We start from the raw sequence: 22,364 nt of genomic DNA, 5'->3' as shown, positions 1-22,364 counted from the left end.
ACTTTCAATTGAAACATTTTAAAAACTATTTTTGATTATTTTATGGGCGATAATGCCCCTGGGTTTACAGTTTTCAGGGTTGCCTTTCAGAAATGAGTATAAAGTGTTAGAGTATCACTGAAATGATAACACACAGGGGATTTGCCTTAAGTTAATTAGAGCGGGGAGGAAAATAGGTGAGGAATACTTGTTGGTGAGACAAGATTAGCCGTGGGTTCTTTACTGACATGAGGTTTCATTGGACTGTGCTCTTCTGAATGTGAACTTGAACGTGAATGCTTCTGCTTAGCATTTCCCTTTTTTCCCTACATTTTCTGTCTCAAAAACTATATGAATCCATACAGTTGGTCCCTTAATTTGTGTGATTTTCTTTTATCCAGCACTTCTTAACCCTCACTCCATGTCAGGCTTCAGGGAATCTTTAAACATTCTGAATTTGTGTGAGATCCTTACTTCTATGCATACTTCCAGGGTTAGCCCGCATACCACTCTGACAATGTTTGGAAAGTAGAGATTGTTGGAAGCACATCTGTAGCCCCCTACCACAAATTGGAAGGCATTCGTTTTAGCACATTTTTGCTAGTCTTTGATTCCTCGATGCCTAAACAAGAATAGCAAAGATGTCGGGTATTCTAATAGACACCTGCAATTTGTGAACCACATAATTTCTCACACTTACTAGAACTGTTTTAATGGAATATTTTTATAAATGATTTCTTTCATACTTTGGTAGAACTTAATTAAATGTTTGAATTCTTTTCCAGTGTCTATATTCTTTCATTAAAATTAAGGCAGGAAAAAAATATTCTCAGAATCTCTGGAGAGATTCTGTGGATTTATTAGTAAAAAGAGGGAAGAAGCTGTAAAAGTTATAAACACGTTAGGAGACATGAGTCCAAATAACTTTGTAACGTAGAGGTATTATAGTGACTGAGTTAGCTTAACGATTTTGGGGTCCAAAAGGAGAGAGAGGAGCAGAAAGGAACGTTGGAAGGTTGCTAGGATGAACTTCACTTAGTGGAGAATATTCCAGAATCCAGGAAAGTAGTAATCTTCACCACCTTCCTCCCCATGCTTCCCACACTCAGTGTTCCTCTGACCTCTGTCATAAAAATATTTTTCCTTTGTATGGCTATGCATAATACACGTTCCTTCTGTAGTGATGAGGGAAAAAACCCTCAGATTATTTTAAAAATTCTTAATATATGGTTTGTGATATAGAACAAGTATAATTTAATAATTTAACAATTAATAATATATAATAATAATATAATAATAATTTAATGATTGTATAATTATATACTTGTATATATTATATAATATTAAATAATATATACTAATATAGATAGATAATATATGTTATATAAAATAATATATGATAAACATAAAAATAATAACGTGTGTATTTCTTTTTTTTTTTTTTTTAAGATTTTATGTATTTATTTGACAGAGAGGGATCACAAGTAGACGGACAGGCAGGCAGAGAGAGAGAGAGAGGGAAGTAGGTTCCCTGCTGAGCAGAGAGCCCGATGCGGGACTCGATCCCAGGACCCTGAGATCATGACCTGAGCCGAAGGCAGCGGCTTAACCCACCGAGCCACGCAGGCGCCCCTAAAGTGTGTATTTCATCACTAAAATTAAGTTTTCAGCAGTAGAAGAATACTAAACTCTGCCATATAAAAGAAAGTTCAGACATTCAACCCTTCTCGAAGCAGATCACGTGACGGACGTGTAGAAAGGTGAGGTGCTGTCAGGAGACGGCTTACAGACTATGACATGGTGAGGCTGGAACTTCTTCCTATCAAGAATGGTCCTATAGGTTCCGTGGAATGGCAGGAGGAAGGAGACATATTTAGCAAATGGATAAATTAAAAAACGAAAGACTTTGATGCTCTGACCGATCACTCTCAGACTCAACTTCTTTTAAAATCGTTAACTCTGACTGATTCAATCTATTTTTGTGTCATACTTGGTTTATTTTTGTAGACATTTGGGTTTTGATTTGTCCTCTTACTCATCAAATTTACTGACCTGCCATTCTCATCCTCCTAAGTCTTCCTCATGGAGGAACCTGAACTTGAAATTCTGTCACCACCAACCATAACTGCTAAGTGTTCCTGCTGCTCTTAGCTCAGCGTTCCATCTAGCACCTGAGCGCTGCTACAGCTGTGACTTTCCCAGGTGGCGCAAGCCACCTCCTCCCTGAATCTCCGCCTCAGGAGTTCCCCTTGAGGGGCATGGCCAGGAGGGCGGCATGGCCAGCACCACTGGCCTGCACGAGTGAGCGAGCCAGAGCCACTTCAGTAGCAGCTAATCAGATGAGGAATGGAGATGAAATTAAAAGATGAGTTACACATACTAACTGGAAATCTTTCTCTTTAGATGGAATCTGCCTGTGTCTCCATTCACGAAGCTCTAAAGTCTGTCATCGACTATCAGACTCACTTCCGTTTGAGAGAAGCTCAAGGCCGAAGCCGAGCAGAAGACCTAAATACCAGAGTGGCCTACTGGTCCGTAGGAGAAGCCCTCATTCTCCTGGTGGTCAGCATAGGGCAGGTGTTTCTCCTGAAAAGCTTTTTCTCCGATAAAAGAACCACCACAACTCGAGTCGGATCCTAACTACGGTTTGAGAGTTGACACACCATTGCCACCATAATATTGCTGTCCTCTAATTAATTGTAGGTACCGAAGAACTTAATATTGGCAACATTTTTAAACCTTCCTCATACACTTGTTGGGGGGGGGATGTACCGTGCATATCCCCAAACTGTGGAAAGGACACCTTTTTTTATTTGTAAAGGTAGAAAAACTTTGGAACTTATTTTGGGCTCCCCTCGTTAAATAGTCAGCACCAGTGATCTTTTCTTGGTTGTTTCTATCTACTCTTCGCACACTAAACTTTGGTATTTTGATTCCTTTTAGCCATTTAAAAGTACTTTTCTTATAGGTAGTGGATATTTTAAAAACCTTCAATTTAACGTCTTGTGTGTTGTGGAGGAAGAAAATTACCCTTTAATTGTTTATAGTAAAGTTTTGTTTTTCAGAAAACCAAACGTGATTTACTGTAGCCCAGGACCTATTCTGCACTGTTTAATTTGGGGGTGAGGGGGCCACCATGGAAATGTTAGTTAATATTGATATAATTTTAAATTGATGCATCATGGTATAATTTATTTCTTGCTAGTTTGGGGAAATGTCAGATTTTTGGTTTTTATGTTTATTCTATGACTTACAAGCAGATATGTTCTTTTTTTCATGAAGACATTCTTACCACAGGGAAAATCGTATGTTTCAATAGTGTAACAGTTTATACAGGCCTTAAAAATTAGACTGTTAAACAGGTAGAGTAATTACAGAAAAACAAAAGATTCTATAATGGGAGGCAAATGAAATGAGAAAAGTTTTAGCAAGTTATCGGCACATATTATATTTTCAGTGCTTTTACAGAGACAAAAGGTGGTCTGTTTCATTTTAACATTTTGATTGGCTGGTTTGGGCCCTAATGTGGTTTCAATGTCTGAGTCATTCCTGGCTTAAATTAACAGTTGTAATATTTGTAATGTAAAAGTGCCATATATTTTATCCTGATGGGTGTGATGCACTGAGAAGTCAGTTTCTTTGTGTTTTTTTTTTTTTTCTCTTTCTTTCTTGTTTTGGTTTGGTTTGGTTTTTTGGTTTTTGTCTTGCACATGTAATTTGTACAATCTCTGGTTAGCCACCCCAAGATGATTTAAAACTTTAGAATGCTGTGTGTTTCTTATTTGATAATCTTCATCAGTTGTACTGCATTTAATGAATATTAAACAGTGCATATTCTGTACACTATAGGGTTTAGACTGTGTTTGTATTTTATAATTTGTGTAGACTGAGCTGATCGAAATAAGATTTGTTCAGGTATTCCAGAAGAGAATACGAGACAAATGCGAAACTATAGGTGTTTAAAGCTTTTCTGCTGTTTAAAAAAAAAAAAAATGCAGCTGCTTTTTGCCCTGCCTCCCTCCCCCACCCAAGACTGTGGAGTGCTGAACAAGGCTGTCCTATTGTAGAGACTCTGGTAAGTGACACAAAGCTAGCATACTGATTGAATAGCAGTTCGAGTCACTTATCACTGCGGACTAGAAGTTAATTCCTAATGCTAAGCTGTCTTTAACCGTCTTCGAAAAGCATATATGCTTCTGCATGTAAGAGCAAAATGAATTCACAGTTGTCATGCTTACTAACTTCAGATGCCCACTATGTAGCAAGGGATGAACCCGTTTTCAACCCTTGAATTCTAAAAATTTCTAAAACCAAATAGCAACTCTTTAAACTGTGTATCAGCAACGGAAGTCTAAGATTTTGCAGATTTACCTGTTTGGGGTCTTGCAGTAGATTTGTCCTGCAGCTTTGTAAGTATCCCTCTAGATAGATTTGCACATTTTCAGCACTAGCTTTAATGTGACTGATAAGCATGGGCATATGTCCAATGTCCTTCTCTCTCATTGCCTGTCTGTTCTGTCGCCTTCAGACACTTAACACCATAACGAAGCAGAGCTGGGTACCATCAGTGCCCGGAGTTAGCAAAAGTAATGCAGTCATTTGGTCTGTGCCTATCAAAACCTCATCATACTGGACTACTACCATAAATAACTTCTGATGACACTCTTGAGACCTGTTAAAATTTCTGGAAACGCCCCTGTCACCTGCTGTAGAAGATAGTACAGGCTTAGTCTCATCTGTATATAACTGGTTCAAGTTTGATAGCTGTCGGTACTGAACCGGGTGTGTATAGATAAATTAGAAAATACATCTCTATCCAGACATAAATGTCAAGACCTTTTTTCTTTCTTCCTCCTACTATATAATTTGTAGCTCATCTTTTTTCTTAAATCCTTTCATAACTTGTTGGAACAGTTTGAGTTTCCCAAATATTTATGTTTAGACAGATGGCTCAGAATATATATTTAACATCACTAGCTGTATATATTTTTAAAGTAAAATAAATAATGGAAAAAGACTTGATACACAAGTTTATTACTAAAATTCCAGCTGTGTTAAGATATTACTTTGCTAATAATCTAAACATTCTTTTTTCTATTAAAGAAACAAATGGTTTGTGGTTCACAGCTTTCAACCTGACTTATACGATAATCGACTTTGAAAATACAGTGTACTGAAAAGCAGTTTTATCTTTGAAAGATTTCATTTAAATCTCTGTACATCCATTTTTGCCTCAGTTTGTAAATGTGTAACATTTGTAGTTAAATAAGACAAAGCAGACCCTATGACTCTTGTTTTAAAAAATTAAACAAGTTAATATATAAATAATTCAAAGGGGGTTTTCATTTACTTTTGAAAAGAAAAATTTCTCTAAACAGATGTTGGTTCTCCGGGATTGCACCAATCAATTCTTGTAGAATAAAAAAAAAAACAAAAACTTTCAACAAACTGACTTCACTTGTTTCTGTCAGGATTTGTATTTTTAAAGCTCCTTACAAACTTGCAGCTTGGGCTATAGTTTGTAGCGAGAGTGATTTTTTATTTATTTATTTTTTTTTAAATTAGGCTCCATACCCAGTGTGGAGGCCAGCTCAGGGCTCGATCTCACAACCTTGGGATCATAACCTGAGCTGAAATCAAGAGACACATGCTCAACTGACTGAGCCACCTAGGCACCCAAGAGAGTGATTTTTATTCGGTATTTCATTTAAACATCTCAGGGGCTGGCCAAGAAAGAAAGATAAAGAAGAATACCACCTCTAAACTACCTCCTTTTTAGCCTTTGTGTATTTCTTACTGAAAGTTTGGGTGAAAAGGAATTAAGCCCTCAGTTCCCTAAAAAGCTCTTCATTTGTTTTAAGTAAATTAACTGCAGTTGTTCAAGACCAAGTTTCCTCAAGTTTTTTTCTTCCCCTTCATAATGCAGTCATAGGAGATGTTCTGGTTCCTGGGCAAAATTCAACAAAAGTAGCAGAGAAGGAACAGTAAAACTAGGTTAATACTTACTGAACGCATACCCTGTGTCAGGTGCTATGCTAAGTATTTTACTTGTAGCGACACATTTCATCTTAGCAATAATCCCGTGAACTAAGGATATTCTTCCCATTTCACAGATGAGGAGATGGAGGCAACAATAGGTTAAGGAGCCTTCCTGTATCTCAGTCCTGAGCATCAGTGGTGTGACCCATGGCAGTCCAGCTCCAGAGCCCTCCCCAGCCACTCTGGCACTGCCTTCCACACCCCAGCTAGGGGTAGATCTCAAAAGGTTTCTCTGGCTTAATTACAGTATAGCTCAACAGCGGGTCAGGGCTTTTTGGCTTTGGAGTCAGCCAAGTTCAAATCATGGTTGTGTGACTTCACACAAAGGATTTTATGAACTCCATGTATTTCTGTTTCTTCATCTATTGCTAAGATAATTTCTACTATAATGGGAGGTGTTTGTGAAACACTTAGCATCAGTGCCTATCACATAGAAGTACTTAATAAATAGCTTTATTTTTCTCATTGGTCCAGTTCTAGTCTCTTGATCTTTAGTTTCTAAAGTTCTCACTATAGCCTCTGTTCTGTGGCTCTTAAATGATATGTAACACAAGTGTGAAAGTGTTTATCTACCATGTACTTCATAGTCTGCTAGAAGTTTCAAAAGTGAGTCAGACAGTCAGATGACCAGGAGCTTAACTTAGTTGAAGGAGACAGGATAGCTCTAAGGGCAACCAATTTGCATAAGTAGTGAACCCCGACTTGGAGTCTTAAGACGTTCTAGGATGCTCAAAGTGAAAGAGAACATAACGGATCTAAAGACTTAACTGCCCAAGGAATTTAACTCTTGTCTTCCCACAGGGGAAGCCCATGGTTGTCTAACTAGGCCGGTGATTACATGGATTAATCTCTAATTCAGGGATATGGACTGTTAGCCAGTCTCCGTTGCTACGTATTGAAAACACATGTTAACTTTGTTAGTAATAAACGTGATGTTTGATCTAACTTCTCTGTCATGGTTGCTTCCAAATTTGGGGAGGAAATACAAGGATGTTATCCCTAAAGCACCAAATGTGCTGTTTTTGAGTCCATATCTCTCCATTTTATCCATAATATATCAGAAGTGATCATATTACTTGCTGGAATCAGGATTTACCAGAAATACCACTGGTCTGGTACAATCTCTTAGTGCGGGTAACTACTAGTGATTACTACTTTAATAAAGAAAAGGCAGCACAAGAATTTGAGAATCAATAGTTCAAAGAGTAAAATCCACTCAATCCACCATCCACTTGGGTGTATTTCGGTTACTTTATCGATACGTGCATATATATATATTTTAAAGGGTTGGTATTATATTGCCTGAATAAGATTCTCAACTTAAAATTGTAAAATCTGACATAATACAGAAGTCATTAAATATGTATAATTTAAAGAGAAATAATTTAAAGCATACATTCATATAACCAGTGCTAAGGTTAAATGCAGCATTGCCAGCACTGTAGTCAGCTTCTGTGTGTCATGAACTGACTACATCCTTGACCTTCCCCACTAGGCATAACTAATGTTCTGATGGTAATGAAAATTGTTTTCTTATTTTTCTTTTTATTCTTACCGGTTTTGTGTAGTAGTTCTTTTCAAGCCACTTTTCTTTTTTTAAGACTTTATTTATTTGACAAAGAGATAGAGAGAGTACAAGTAGGCAGAGAGGCAGACAGAAGGAGAGGGAGAAGCAGACTCCTTGCCAAGCAGAGAGCCCGATGCAGGGCTCGACCCCAGGACCCCGAGATTATGACCTGAGCTGAAGGCAGACACCTAACGACCGAGCTGCCTGGGTGCCCGGTGTAGGATCTCTTGAGAATAATACATCCAAGAGTAGAACTGTTTGCATATGGAGTATGTGTATCTTCATCTCTACTAGATGATATCTCACTTTTCCAAAGCGATTGTAATAATCAGTGCTTTGACCAGCAGCAGGGGGAGGTTCTACGTTTGGTATTGTCAGACTTGAAGACTTTCAAACATCTCCTGGACGTGTGTGTGTAAAGGCAACATCTAAGAATTTGAGAAATAATAGGGCAAAGACTACAATCCATCCGTAATCCCACTAACCATTTTAATGTATATTGGTTGCTTTTTTAGATACATGTATATGTTTTTAAAGAAACTGGTATTCTAGGGATGCCTGGGTGGCTCAGTTGGTTAAGCAGCTGCCTTCGGCTCAGGTCATGATCCCAGCGTCCTGGGATCGAGTCCCACATCGGGCTCCTTGCTCGGCAGGGAGACTGCTTCTCCCTCTGCCTCTGCCTGCCATTCTGTCTGCCTGTGCTCGCTCTCTCCCCGTCTCTCTCTCTGATAAATAAATAAAATCTTTAAAAAAAAAAAAAAAAGAAAAGAAACTGGTATTCTACATGGCGTTGCATAATTTGCATTTCCACGGGGTTCATTTGTTTTCTTCTCACAGCTTTGCTTACCATTTGGATTTCCTCTTCTGTCAAGTCCCAGTTGAAATCATTTGCCCATTTTTAAAAAAGGGATTGTTTTTTTTGGTTCACAGGATCCCCTTTTAAATTCAGGAGGCTAAACCTTTGGTTATAACTGTTTCAAATATTTTCTAACAGTCTGTTTATCTTTCTGCACCTAATGGAATGTATCAGCTTTTGTTTTTTTATTGTTGTTGGTTTTGTGTCTTGTTGAAGACATACTTCTTCATCCTGGAGTCACGAATATCTTCTTTTGTACCATTTTCTAAACTAAGTATAATTTTGTTTTTTACTTGAGTCAAGTTTTGCATACAGGCTAAGATATATAACCTTATTCTCATTTTTTTCTTAATTCCTTGCTCATCTTTCTCTGTTTTGATTTGCCGTACCAATTCTGTCATCAATAAATGCCTGTATTTACCGGAGTCTATTTCTGGGCTCTTTGTTCTGTTCCATTGGTCAGTCTGTCCGCACATCAGTAACATATTGCCTTAATTACTAAAGACTTTAAAATTCTTGATGTCTGGTACAACAAGTCTTTATACCTTTTTTCTTCGAGATTTTGGCTGTCATCTTCCTTGGCATTTTTGTACAAAGTTTGGAATTAGCCCAGGTTTCAACTAAACAAACTAATCTGTCACTTTTCTGTATTACTTGTCACCAATATTAACTCAGATTTTCAACTTCCTAGTCTAATATATATTTTAAAATAGAATTCCAGGGGCGCCTGGGTGGCTAAGTGTGTTAAAGCCTCTGCCTTAGGCTCAGGTCATGATCCTAGGGTTCTGGGATAGAGCCCTGCATCGTGCTTTCTGCTCAGCAGGGACCCTGTTTCCTCCTCTCTCTGCCGGCTTGTGATCTCTGTCTGTCAAATAAATAAATAAAATCTTAAAAACAAAACAAAACTAGGATTCCTTTTAAAATGAGACTTTAGCTGTATGTTCATTTTCTGTGCTCTGTGACCAGTGACCCCAAACTTGCCTGTCCCCAGTAGCATACTTCTGTTATTCTCCTAGTGTCTCTGCACACAGCTTAGCTGGGTTCTGTGTTCAGGGGTTCACAAGAATGCCACAGGGAGTCACCTAGCCTGCATTCTCAACTGGAGCTTGGGGTCCTCTTCCACATGCATCAGGTTGCTAACAAAATTCAGTTCCCTGCAGCCCTTCGCCACTAGAGGTTGCCTCTCCATACAAGTGGATCAGTACTTGATAGCATGCCGCTTCCTGGACGGCTAGAGAGACACTGCTTTGAGCCTCTTTCAGAAAAGGCCAGCCAGGATTCACCTGATGAGGTCACAACCACCCAGAAGGCGCTCCCTTTTGACTCAGAGCCAACAAAATAGGGACATTAATGGCATCTCCAAAATCTTTTTTTTTTTTTAAAGATTTTATTTATTTGTCAGAGAGAGCGAGCGAGCACAGGCAGACAGAATGACAGGCAGAGGCAGAGGGAGAAGCAGGCTCCCTGCTGAGCAAGGATCCCGATGCGGGACTCAATCCCAGGACGCCGGGATCATGACCTGAGCCGAAGGCAGCTGCTTAACCAACTGAGCCACCCAGGCGTCCCTCCAAAATCTTTTTACCTTCGCCCAATCTGTTGATAAGAAGAAAGTTGGTAGGTTCTGCCCTCACAAGGGTATGACTATGGGGATGGGGAGGGAGTGCAGAGGCTGTCTCGAATTCTGCCTATCACAGACTCCATTCTGCACGTCTGGTTATCTGTTTTTTAATCATTAATTTCAAAGAATTTTCTGATTTCATTTTTATTTGTATCTATTTGGAACTAGAGGTCTCAATTTCAGGACATAGCAAGCTAAGTGATAAATGCATTGTTTAATAACAATAACATTAACATTGTTTAATAATGATATACATTCTCTGCATGATCAGAATTCTTTGACATTTGTTGACCATTGCCTTATGACTCCATTTACCTCCCTCTCAGTTTATATGTTGTCATATATTTTGTATCTCTTTAAATGTAAGTCATTACTGTTGTTTTGTATAGTCAGTATTCATTTAGGTTTACCCATATATTTGCCATCTTTTTTGCTCTCTGTTTCTTGCTGGGTCTTTGAGCTACCATCTGGAACAATTTAGTGTAGTTTGGCTCGTGGCAGATTAATTTGAATTTTTTTTTAATGTCTTTATTTTTCCTACCCCCCCCACCCCGCCTTTCTTTTAAGATTTTATCTATTTGAGAGAGAGAGAGAGAGTGAGAGAGAAAGCACGAGGGTGAGGGGCAGAGAGAGAAGCAGACTCCTCACTGAGCAGGGACCCCCCAATATGGGGCTCTATCCCAGGACTCTGGGATCATGAACTGACTGAGCCACTCAGGCGCCCCTTTTTCCTTCGCTTTTAAAGGAAATTTTTTTTCTGGGCCTGGAATTCTCTTGGGGGTGAAGATCTTGAAGCTATCTTCCCATTGCCTCTGGCTTCAGTATCATAGCTATGAAGAAGTTAACTATTAGTCTCTTGCTCCATTGAAATTAACGGGATCTTTTTCCTCTGGCTGCTTTCAAGGTTTTTTCTTTGTGTTTACTTTTCTACAGTTTTAGAAACTGTGAAGATTTCATTATATTTTTCCACTTGGATTTTGTTTTGCATCTTGCTATGTGGATTGATACATCAGTTCTGGGAAGTTCTCAACTACAATCTTCTAAATATCGCTTCTGCCCACTATTTTCTCTCCTTGACTTTTGGGGCTCCAAGTAAACATATGTTAGATGTTCTTTGGTGTGTTACCTATATCCTCGTTTTTCTAGATGTTCTACATTTATTTTCTCTGTATCCTACATGGTTTCTTTTGCTGTGACTATAAATCATGAACTCACTTTTCAGCTATATTTAATTGGCCATTGGTCTCATTAAGTTTTGTAAATTGTTTTTATATTTTTTAATTCTGTGTCTGGGTTTTGGTTTTGGTTTTGGTTAGGTTCTTTTTCTTATCTGCTCTGTGACATTTTATGGTCTCCAGTTCCTTGCTGCATTTTAAAGCGAGGATTTTATTTCCATACATTCTCCTTTGTGTCTGATAATTCCAATATCTAAAGCCTGCTGTGGTTCTGTTTCTGCTGTCTCTAGTTCATGCCACGGGTCTTCAGTGCTGTCTTGGCATTGTCTTTAATTGTTTGCTTGGAAACCCTGGCGGGGGAAAGAAAAAAAGGAAAAGAAATAATTTGAGACCTGGGTGATTTCATCTTCCTTGAGAGGTTTTTGTTTCTCTCTGCCAAGTGCCTAAGGTCATTAGCAGTCTGGAACCTCAGGCTTTAGAGTCTCTGTCCCCCTCCAGGTGATCCACTACACTGCACTTTGTACCCCCACTCCAGGTTACAACCCTTGGGCTCCAGTCTTTGGGTGGAGACCAAACCCAACCATTCCCTTTCCACTCTAATTGTTGATGAAAATACACCTCTGCCTCTCCACTAATTCCTTTAGACAGGGCCAAAAGAGCTCTGGCACTGTTTCCTGAGCTCTAATCCTCTTCCTTAATTTGACCTGGTAAATCCTATCTTTTATGTCTTCAAGCAGATGCTTAACTTTTTTCTCATGTTTCATCTTCAGTAAGAACACTGGTCCAAATGACCTCTTTTCTCATTACCACCTCCAGAAATCCAAGATTACACCTGCTCTTAAACAAGACATGTAACCTCTGTTCGTTGATTCTCTACCGCACCCTTGGGTGACTCAAGGAAGGAGTTCCAGGTAACCCCCACCCCAGATGCTATGTACCCATTTATCAGTGAGTGACTCATTTCATTCATTCAACAACTATCTCTTCAGTGCCAAGTATGTTCTGTGTTTTACCCCTAGAAATAGGGATTTGGGGATAGACAAGAACTTACTGTTTTGTTCCAGGAGACGGACAGGTCAGTTTTCACGTGAAAGATTAGTTTATCATGCGGTCAACCCCTTGAAATGATTTACAAGATTTTACGTACATCTTTAATCTTCTAGAGAGTTTGTGGTTTTCATCACATTTTTGAAGGAGTCTATGACTCAAATATTTTAAAGAATCACTGCTTTATGCGCTATTAGAGTAATTTTAGCTTTTTTTGTATTAATAAAAAGGTTTAGGGGTGCCTGGGTGGCTCAGTGGGTCAAAGCCTCTGCCTTCGGCTCAGGTCATGGTCCCAGGGTCCTGGGATTGAGTCCCACATTGGGCTCTCTGCTCAGCAGGGAGGCTGCTTCCTCCTCTCTCTCTGCCTGCCTCTCTGCCTACTTGTGATCTCTGTCAAATAAATAAATCTTTAAAAAATAAATAAAAAATAAAAAGGTTTAGAGTCTAAGCCCAATTTTTTATTTATTCTGCATTGCAAGAATTGGAGGGTTGGGTGTTGATTAGCTTAAGGATAAAACTCCCTACCATTCAGTAGATGCTTGAGGAAATATCTACTGTGGGATAGGCATTGGGGGTTCTGGCATAAATGATAGTTTCTCTGGACATAGACACTAAACAGAAAATTAGAATATCTTACCTAAAAGTAGTAGTTCTCAAACATGGAGATGATGAATCAACTAGTCTACTTGTAAAATACTGACCTTTCTCAGATTCCTTCCCCTGACCCTGAGACTTTGATTCATTAGTTCTGGAATGAGTCTTGGAATCCGCCCCCTCCCGCCCCCTGCAAGGATTCTGATGAAGTGTTATACCACATTCTGAGAAGCATGGTAAACTCTTTTGTAATACTACATGACTGCTCCTCTGTATTCTACATTCAGGCGATCTAATTTATTTTTTCCTCTGAACAGTGCTTTTTCCCCCATGGTACCAGCCAAGAAACCGAAACACAGAACAGTTGAGTCGACTTGCCCACAGTCACATGGTTAGCGCTAGAACCAGGGTTCAAGGGCAGAAAGCTGCAGGGGCAGGCTGGTGTCTCCCCTGTGTGTATGTAGGTAGGCTCCTAGCCATGCAGAGATATGGGAAGAGCTTATCCTGACTCTCATTGGCTCTCGTTTCCAGGGTCTCCCTGTTAAATTTTTGGTTAGTCCGCTGGTCTACTTCTCCCCTCAGGCGAGACCACAACTTCAGGTTGGCGCAGCTGGGGGCTTTCCCCATTCATTTCCTCCCAAGTTTGCAATTTTTATTGCCAGTGCCATTAAGAATGGACTTTTTGCCAACCATTGCAAATCAAGTTAGCTCTCTCCAGCAGTGGAGCTCCTGGCCCAGTGTGGCCCCAACCCAGGTGGGGAGTCTGGGGGGTTTGGGAGATCTGAAAAGCTTCTGGAAAGAATGCAACAGACTCCCACTACTCCTGCTCACAATTTGCAGAGTTTTGAAAAATGAATAAATGATTTTCAGTTTGTTGTTTGCCTTTGGTCAATTTCCAGAATCCTCAAATGATTGCTTGGCAATTTTTTCCAGTTTACTTTTTTTTTTTGGCGTGGCGGGCAGTGGGGGCAGTGAGATTTGACATCTTTACTCTAGATAATCTCTAGAATCCCAGCTGTCCATTTTTTCAGGTCTGGGATTTGATTTTAGCCCACATACCGTCTAATAAATTATCTAATAAATTAGTAATTAGGTGCTGTTTAATCGGTGCTTTCAGAAAACACAAGACTCCTGGCACAGAAACAAAGGACTTGGTTACCCATGGCACAGCAACAAGTACAACCATCAGCATATTTGCAGTGGTTCTTCTTGGTCACACATCCCATGAGGGTGACACGAAGAGGCTTAGGTGGGTGCTACACACGCAGTGGGTTTGGGTCATGTCTGAAGAACATGGAACTTGAGGAACCCACCACTTTTAAAGCAAGCAGTAAGCAAGCCTGTTCTTTGTCTTGGAGGGAGATATCCCCTCATGTCTCAAGGCTGCTCACTATAAACACCAGCCTGGGAAATGGCTCAGTTAAGGAGCAGTCAGGGTCTTCTTGATGAACCCAGCAAGACACCCAGGAACATGAGAGGCAGAGGCACATAACTGTCTCTCCCAGCTCATTTTACCTAGTTTATTGGAATGAAGTTGTTAATAATATCTTAAATCTTTTAAAATTTCTTACAGTTTGTAGTGTAGCAGTGCTTCCTTTTTACTTCTAGTATGATTTGTGCCTTTTTGTCCCTTTTTTTCCCTGAGTAGTTTTACCAGTACTTACTAATTCTATTAGTCTTTTCCAAGAACCATCTTTTACTCTTGTTGATCCTCAGTTACTTTTTTCTATTTCTTTGCCTTCTGGCCTTATTTTCATTATTTACATTTTTTTTCTCCCTTTGAATTTAATTTCCTGTCCCTCCCCCCCCCCAATTTCTTGTTATGGATGAAAGTTGATTCTCTGGCTTTGTTTTTCTTTTTCTTTTTCTTTTTTTTTCATTTTTTTTTAATTGGCTTTGGTTTCTAATACATAATTTTAAGATTAGAAATTCTCCTTTAGGGGCACCTGGGTGGCTCAGTGGGTTGGGGCTTTTGCCTTCTGCTTGGGTCATGATCCCGGGGTCCTGGGATTGAGCCCTGTGTGGGGCTCTCTGCTCAGCAGGGAGCCTGCTTCCCCTTCTCTCTCAGCCTGCCTCTCTACTTGTATGTGCACTCTCTCTCTGTCAAATAAATAAACAAAATCTTTTTTAAAAATCCCCTCTAGTTATATTTTTAGTTATAACCCACAAGGTCTAATATATGGTATTTTTAGTAATATTTAGACCAAAATCTGTATTTCAGTTTTTTAATTTGTTTTGATTTTTCTTTGTTGAGATGTGCTCTGTGGCCAAAAATATGGTCTAGTTTTGTTACCATCTGATTTTGTTACTGTTCCCTGTGTACTTGAATATGTATCCTAAAATTGTATTGGGTGCCATAATCTATGAATGTCAATCAGGTCAAGTTCCTTAATATATTCAAGTCATTTCCATCCTTACCTAGTTATGTGTGGGTATGCTGCGCATACGTTAGATATCCAGGAAAATGGTGCAGTAAGCTAAAGAGGTCAGAGGTTCAAGATCTTGAAAACACAGCATTTAATGCCAAACATTTCAGGGGTGTGAAGCCACAAGAAAAACATTTTACATGTGGGGAGGAGGCATCTCTTCCCTGATTTAATTAGCACTCTTCTCCACTTTGCTCGTATCAGTCATTCATTCACCATGACCAATGACTGGATCTTGAGTTGCCTTACTTGTTGTTACCTCTTGTCTTTCTTTTGGACTAGACTTCAAAATCTCCATGAGGACTGGAACCACGTGTGTCTTCTTGACGCTATATCCCTCCTGCCGGTTACAGAGAAGATACCGGATATTTGTGGCATAAATGACTAGTGCATTTTCTCGAAATGTAAACTTGATAATTTGAGGAGAAAACCAATTAAAATCATAGCCAATTTAACACATTTTCTTAGTATATCACATGAATATTTACAAAGAACAATGCAAATTTGGATCGATTTAAAATATAAAATGGAACACTTCAAGTAAATTTGCCCTTGACACTGGTGACGCAGGGTTGATTTATGCATGCCACGTGGTGGTGAATGGGAAAATAAATGTTTGTCAAACTTGTCATCAGTGGTATTTCAGTAAAAAAACTGAAAAGCAGTGATATGAAGGATTGTCAGGTGAAGTACAAGCAGAGGAAATTTTGGCAGGGAGTGAGGATTGGTGAACTAAGTTGATAGGGTACGAGTAGGATTGGGGTCTTGAGATAGATAGGGTAGAATTAGATAGTTGGCTTTATAAAGCTTTTTATGATTTTTGATTGCATTTTTGTTCTCCGTTCATATTCAGCGGAATTCCATTCTGTTTCGTTTGGGCGGAAGAAACCCTAGAGAGGAAACCAGCTTTTTCCGCAGGGGTTGATGCGCCACACGCATCCCTCCCCAGGGATGTGGCCGACGACAGCACTAGTCAGTGAAGGGGCCCCAAAGGGAAGAAGAAGCCAGGGGGCAGCCTTGAGGACCGGGAGAGCGGCAGGACCTCGGGAAGTGTTTAGCGTTTGGGTAAGCCTGGGGATTCCTTCCTTCAGAGTTTAGGGACTCCAGTCCGGGATGCGCGAAGGCAGCGGCTGCAACCCTCATCCCAACACCCAGATCTGTATGGAGCAGATACACTGGCATCGACCGCACACACCGCCTCCGAGCCAGGACGCCCGGGGACATTAAAAAGCAACAGCAACAGCGCGTGGAGCGTGCCTGTTGGCCTCGGGGACAGTGCCCCCCACGCGACTGCCGTCGCTCCACCACTTCCGGCCCTCTCGTACCTCCACGCAAAGACCCAGGAGGGTTCTTGGGCCAGGTTGCCGCTGGGCCACGCTCTGCGGGCTCGCGTCCTGGCGCCAACCCGCAAGAACGCGCCAGGAGGACACGGGCACCCCGCCCAACCGGCGGCGCGCGGGGGCGGTGGGCGCGGACACCCGAGGGGCAGGGCCTGCGCGCTGGACCTCCCTCCAGGCGGTGCGCGGAAGGGGCGGGCGTGGGCACGCGAGGGGCGGGGCCTGCGCGCCCGACCTGGGCACCCCTCCCTTCAGGCGGTGCGCGGAAGGGGCGGGCGTGGGCACGCGAGGGGCGGGGCCTGCGTGCCGGACCCGGGCACAGCGCCCTCCCCGCGGCGCGCGGGCGCGGTGGGCGTGGGCCCGCGAGGGGCGGGGCCTGTGCGCGGGGCCGCGCGCCCTCAGTCCCGGCGGCGCGCGGGAAGTAGCCGCAGGCGGCGTCTCCCGGTGGGGTGAGGAAGAATAGGGAGTCGCGGGGCGCGGTGGTGGCCGCCGCTGTGCAGGCGAGTAGCGGGCGCCGGGGCGGGAGCGGCGGCGGGGCAGCGGGGCTTGGGGCCGGCGGGCGCTTTTCTCCCTCTGTGGTGAGAGTCCGCGCAGCCCTCTGCTTTGCTTCACAGTTTCCTTCTGACCAGAACACCTGTTTCTGGGGGAAAAAACCTCAGAACAGAAGCAGGCGGCCGAGAAGTCCTGCGCGAGCCTCAGCCGGACCCGCGGAACCCATGCTGACGCTTGCGGTTTGGGTTTTTGTGTTGGCCGGCGTCTTGGCCAGAAGCGGGTTTGGGTAAGAGCACCTCGGACCGGCCGCTGTGAGCCGGTTGTCCGGCCGTGAACGGAAGAGGGGAAAGGACTCTGTCAGGGCAGGAGAGGAGGCCCTTGAACGCTCGGAAGAGCGTGTTGGCCGGACACGGAGCCGAGTAACTGCCTTTTCTGTCTCCCTGATCCCGGCCCGCCTCGCTCGCGCGTCCGCTGTGCCGAACCTGAAGTCACGCTTAGGCGGCGGAGTCACGGGCACCTGGTCTGTGGTCATTTGCTCCTCGCGGTGCTTTTATCTCTTTAACAAGGACCTGCTCCTAAACCTCTTCGTCCTTTAACACCCCCTCGCCCAGACGTCCCCTGCGAGGTCCCAGCCGTCCCTTTATTTAAGAACGAAACAAAAAGCAGCACTCTGTTTGAATGGAAGCCTTGCTCCGCAGCGTCAGGTTCCACTCGCGTTTCCTCCTGCGCCCTCTCCTCGCAGGCTGCCTCCACCACCCTGTGCAGGTGTTCACCTTACTACACCACGCGGGTGGTTGCTCCCTCGTCTTCCATGTTTTTTTTTCTTCAGTTGGCTTCCAGGCCGCCACATTCTCCCGCATTTCCTTCCTTCTCCCCGGCCCCTCCTCCTGCGTCTCTAGGTTTCTGTTTCTTTTCCCAGCCGCTGAAGTTTCCCGGGCGAGCGGCAGCGCCCCGTGCTTGGACATAGCCTCTTTCTAGCCATACTTTGTCCCAAAGCAGTTTCCATCCCAGATCCTCTCTCATGACTGTAAATAACATCCATAAGCTGGTGCCTCCCAGTGTTTCGCTTTCCTTCTGTCCCGAGTTCCAGATGCATATTTCTAGCTGTTTCCTCAACAGCTCTGCTTAGAAGTCTGATGGGTATTCGAATTTAGGATGTCCAGACAGAATCTGGGGGGTACCACACGCACCCAGTCCGCCCTTCTGTTTCTCCCTCATTGACCTTCCTTACCACACTCGAGGTTCCTGCGGTCCTCTTAGCTCAGACCCAACATCCAAGCAGCCAGCCAATTCTGCTAGCTCTGCCTTGAAGAAATATCTCCAATCTGACCACATCTCAGCCGGTCTCCAACAAAAACCACAGTAACCTCTTACCTAGATGACTGTTAAGTCTCTGATTTGGTCTTCCTGCTTCTGCTCTCCTTCCTCTATGGTCTCTGTCCAAACAGCAGTGATTTTTTTTTTTAATTTTATTTATTTATTTGACAGAGAGAGAGAGAGAGAGAGAGAGATCACAAGTCAGCAGAGAGGCAGGCAGAGAGAGGGGAAAGCAGGCTCCCTGCTGAGCAGAGAGCCCAATGTGGGGCTCCATCCCAGGATCCTGAGATGATGACCTGAGCCAAAGGCAGAGGCCTAACCCACTGAGCCACCCAGGAGCCCCAGACAGCAGTGATTTTTAAAAAAATATCATCAGAACTTTCACTTCCCTTCAAAACTTTCTGGTAGCTTCTGATCAAAATCATGAAAACCGGACTCTTGCGTTGACTTCAAAGCCCTGTGTGGTCAAACTTCCAAAAACTTTTCTGATCTTGGCTCTCCCCTTGGTCCTTGCTTACTCCGCTAGTAACCTTGACCTCACTGCTGTTCTTTTTGCCTGCAGTGGGCCTGGGCTGCACCCTCACAGGCTGCCGACCTTCACTCACCTCGCTTCCCTGTTGAAATGCTATCTGGGATTACTGCCTTTTTGCTATTTTAACAGCCCTTTGCTCCTGACCTTTGGTGCCCGTTGTTGTTAGATACTGATTGTTATTCTCTAGTGTTCCACAAAGCCTGGGCCCCTTTAAGCCCTTGTTGGCGTCTAGAGTTCTCTAATATTAAAAATGCACAACCATGTTTGTTTTGAGCCTCATTTTGATAAGACATAGTTTGTTGTTATAGTCAGCATTTTTGTAAAATGTGCTTCCTGATTTGGAGAAGATTTCCCTTTAAATATAGAAAATGAAAGAAAATGTTCACTTTGCCGAAAGGAATGTGCAGTGTTTTTTTTTTTTTTCAATTCCTTCATCTCATTAGGAAATAATAGTTGCTCATTTGGAGGTTTAGTTGCTCATTTGGAGGTTTTTTGAATGGCACCAGGAATAAGTAGTTTTTTTGTTTGTTTAATATTTTATTTATTTCTTTGACAGAGAGAGATCATAAGTAGGCGGAGAGGCAGGGGGAGGGGGAAGCAGGCTCCGTGCTGAGCAGAGAGCCTGATGCGGGACTTGATCCCAGGACCCCAGGATCATGACCTGAGCCAAAGGCAGACGCTTAGCAGACTGAACCACCCAGGTGTCCCAGGAATAGGTAGTTTCAATGGGAAGAAGAAAACGAAGGCACTTGTTCGGGGAATATTATACACGTTTCTGAGTTGTGTGGTGACTAAGTCAGTATCAGAATATCAAGAATTTGAAGTGAAATTCGGGTCTCTTTTTAAGGTATGTGGGGATAGAAGTGAAAAACAATATTTTTATTATTAGGAAAGGCTTTTGGGGGATAAAAGACTGTTTAATGTTTAATGCTTCTTTATCACTTTCCTCCCGAGGAGCTAGTTCTGTGGTGACATCAGTAGCATGTGTACCTACTTTCCCTTCATTTATTTATTTATTAAAAAAAATTTTTTTTTAAAGATTTTATTTATTTGACAGAGACACAGCGAGAGGGAACACAAGCAGTAGGGAGCAGCAGAGGGAGAGTGGGAAACAGATTCCCCACTGAGCAGGGAGCCCGACGTGGGTGGGACTTGATCCGATCCCAGGACCCTGGGATCATGACCTCAGCCCAAGGCAGGCTTTTGACGGACTGAGCCACCCAGCTGTCCCCTTTCCCTTTTAAAAGAGAAGACACAAAAGCTCTCATTTCAGATTTGGGATTTCAGGTGCTTGAATAAATATGTAAAATGGAGGATTAAATAAACATTTCCAATGAGGGCATTCTGAGTATGGAACAAACTGAAGATAAGAATAGGTCAGTTAAGGCAAAGCCAGGAGTGACGTTAAAATCAGAACATCTGTCACAAGCTGCTGTGTTGAGTACTCCTTAGCCTGGAGCTTCCCAGCAGTGGAGAAAGGAGGCCACACAGCTGAAAAGCAGGTGCCCTTGAAGATCCGTGTGTGTATTTTCGTTTTTATACCTCACAGAAACAAAAGTTTTGCGTTTGTTTCCGTTGTTTTATAAGTGATGACACACTGACTTGCTCTAAGGACCTGTTTTCAGAACGAGGGAGGTACATATTCTGCCTTCTGGTGCTTTACCATAAAGTAGAAATTGGAGGGGCCCTGTTTTGATTTAGAATTAGCAATCCTGGACTCTGGGGAAGTTTGTATACACATTCAAAAAACAGAGAGCAGGGATGCCTGGGTGGCTCAGTGGATTAAGCCTCTGCCTTTGGCTCAGGTCATGATCTCAGGGTCCTGGGATCATACCCCGCATTAGGCTTTCTGCTCATAAAATCTTTAAAAAACAAAACAGGAGAGCAGACAGTTAATCATGGAGATGGGCTAAAGCCACCTGGAATGTGCAGATATGGCCCATAAGCAATATATCTGGACATCAAGTTCATATGTCTATTTAAAAGTACAAAACCCTCAAAAACCATTTTTTTGAAGATTTTATTTATTTATGGACACACAGAGATCACAGGTAGGCAGAGAGGCAGGCAGAGAGAGAGGGGGAAGCAGGTTCCCTGCTGAGCAGAGAGCCCGATGTGGATGCTCGATCGCAGGACCCTGAGATCATGACTTGAGCCTAAGGCAGAGGCTTAACCCACTGAGCCACCCAGGTGCCCCCATTTTTTTTTAACTTACTAAAAAACTCCCCCCCGCACTGTTTGCATTATCATTGTAGAAAAAGAGGATATATAGAGAGATGCATATAGATACATGTACATTCACACATCTACCACACACATATAACCAATGATATCTTTTTGATGTACTTTTTTCCCATATGTTTTCTCTACAGCATGTTTCACAAAGCTGATATCATACTATAGGTGCGATCAGACTGTATAGGCTACTTTTGTTCAGTTATAGAAACATTTTCTCCGGTCCTTAAAATTATTTCCAGCAAACTTTTTTTTTAGAGATTTTATTTATTTATTTATTTATTTATTTAGAGAGAGCACGCACAAGCAGGGGGAGGGGCTTTGGGAGAGGGAGCCCTGACTTTTTTCTAATTATGCTTGTCTTTCACCAGTATTTGGACATTTTGATTGTTTACCTCCAGTAGAACTTCAACTAGCCTCTGATACTGCATCCACATTCTCTAATAATAAGAAAATACAGTTCCCAGAGATCCTGTGAGATGGCAAAGCTGGGCTAACCTGAGGAATTGAAAAAAGAGACCATGTGTAGGGAACTGGGGTAACATGGGGAGAGAGACATGAGAGGACGCTGGAGGAAGAAGCCTGATCAAGCAGTGTCTCGCCGTTTGCTGTCTTAGGAAATTCTGTGGGAGATAACTAGGCTTTCAGGTGCTGGTCACTTTGTAGTGCATATAGATATTGAATTATAATCCTGTACATCTGACACTTGCATAATTTTATAAAATTGTTTTTAAGTCTAAGAGCAGTAGGAAGCCCTTGCAGAACTGTGAAGGGGAGTAATGTCATTGACGGGTGTTTTTCATGAAGATCATTGTGGCAGCCAGGCGGGGAAAGGAGCAGGCTGGCTGGGAGAGCGTGTACCAGACCAAGAGGGAAGCAGGATCGTGGAAATGTGTTGATCCAGAGCCAAAGCGGGGTGCAGAAGGACCGTGGGAAGACTTGAGATGTATTTTTGGAGGTGGAATAGATGGATGGGACTTTGGGAACAGCTCAGAGGTGAATGCATGGGAGAGCATCCAAATTCCATAGGAATGGAAGCGGAAGTATCTTGAATGTACTTATTTATATTCACATCATTTTTTTTTTTAAATGCAACATTATGGCTCATTTAAAACAAGGTACGTTTGAATGGGCTAGCTAGTTCCTCATC

General features: G+C 42.4%; 1 protein-coding gene across 1 annotated transcript in view; it reads left to right on the top strand.

The window, feature by feature from the left end:
* LOC116587166 overlaps window positions 1-22,364 on the top strand; it is a 44,496-nt gene that overhangs the window by 8,151 nt on the left and 13,981 nt on the right. Inside the window, exon 3 of the mRNA XM_032337902.1 lies at window positions 2,383-2,618. Within this exon, the coding sequence (XP_032193793.1) occupies window positions 2,383-2,618 (236 nt within the window). The remainder of the gene's footprint in view (window positions 1-2,382; window positions 2,619-22,364) is intronic.

The sequence above is a fragment of the Mustela erminea genome, chromosome 3, assembly GCF_009829155.1.
Source record: "Mustela erminea isolate mMusErm1 chromosome 3, mMusErm1.Pri, whole genome shotgun sequence".
Classification (NCBI taxonomy): Eukaryota; Metazoa; Chordata; class Mammalia; order Carnivora; family Mustelidae; genus Mustela; species Mustela erminea.
Note: the sequence above shows the minus strand (reverse complement) of the source record. Positions and strands in the feature narration are given on the sequence as shown.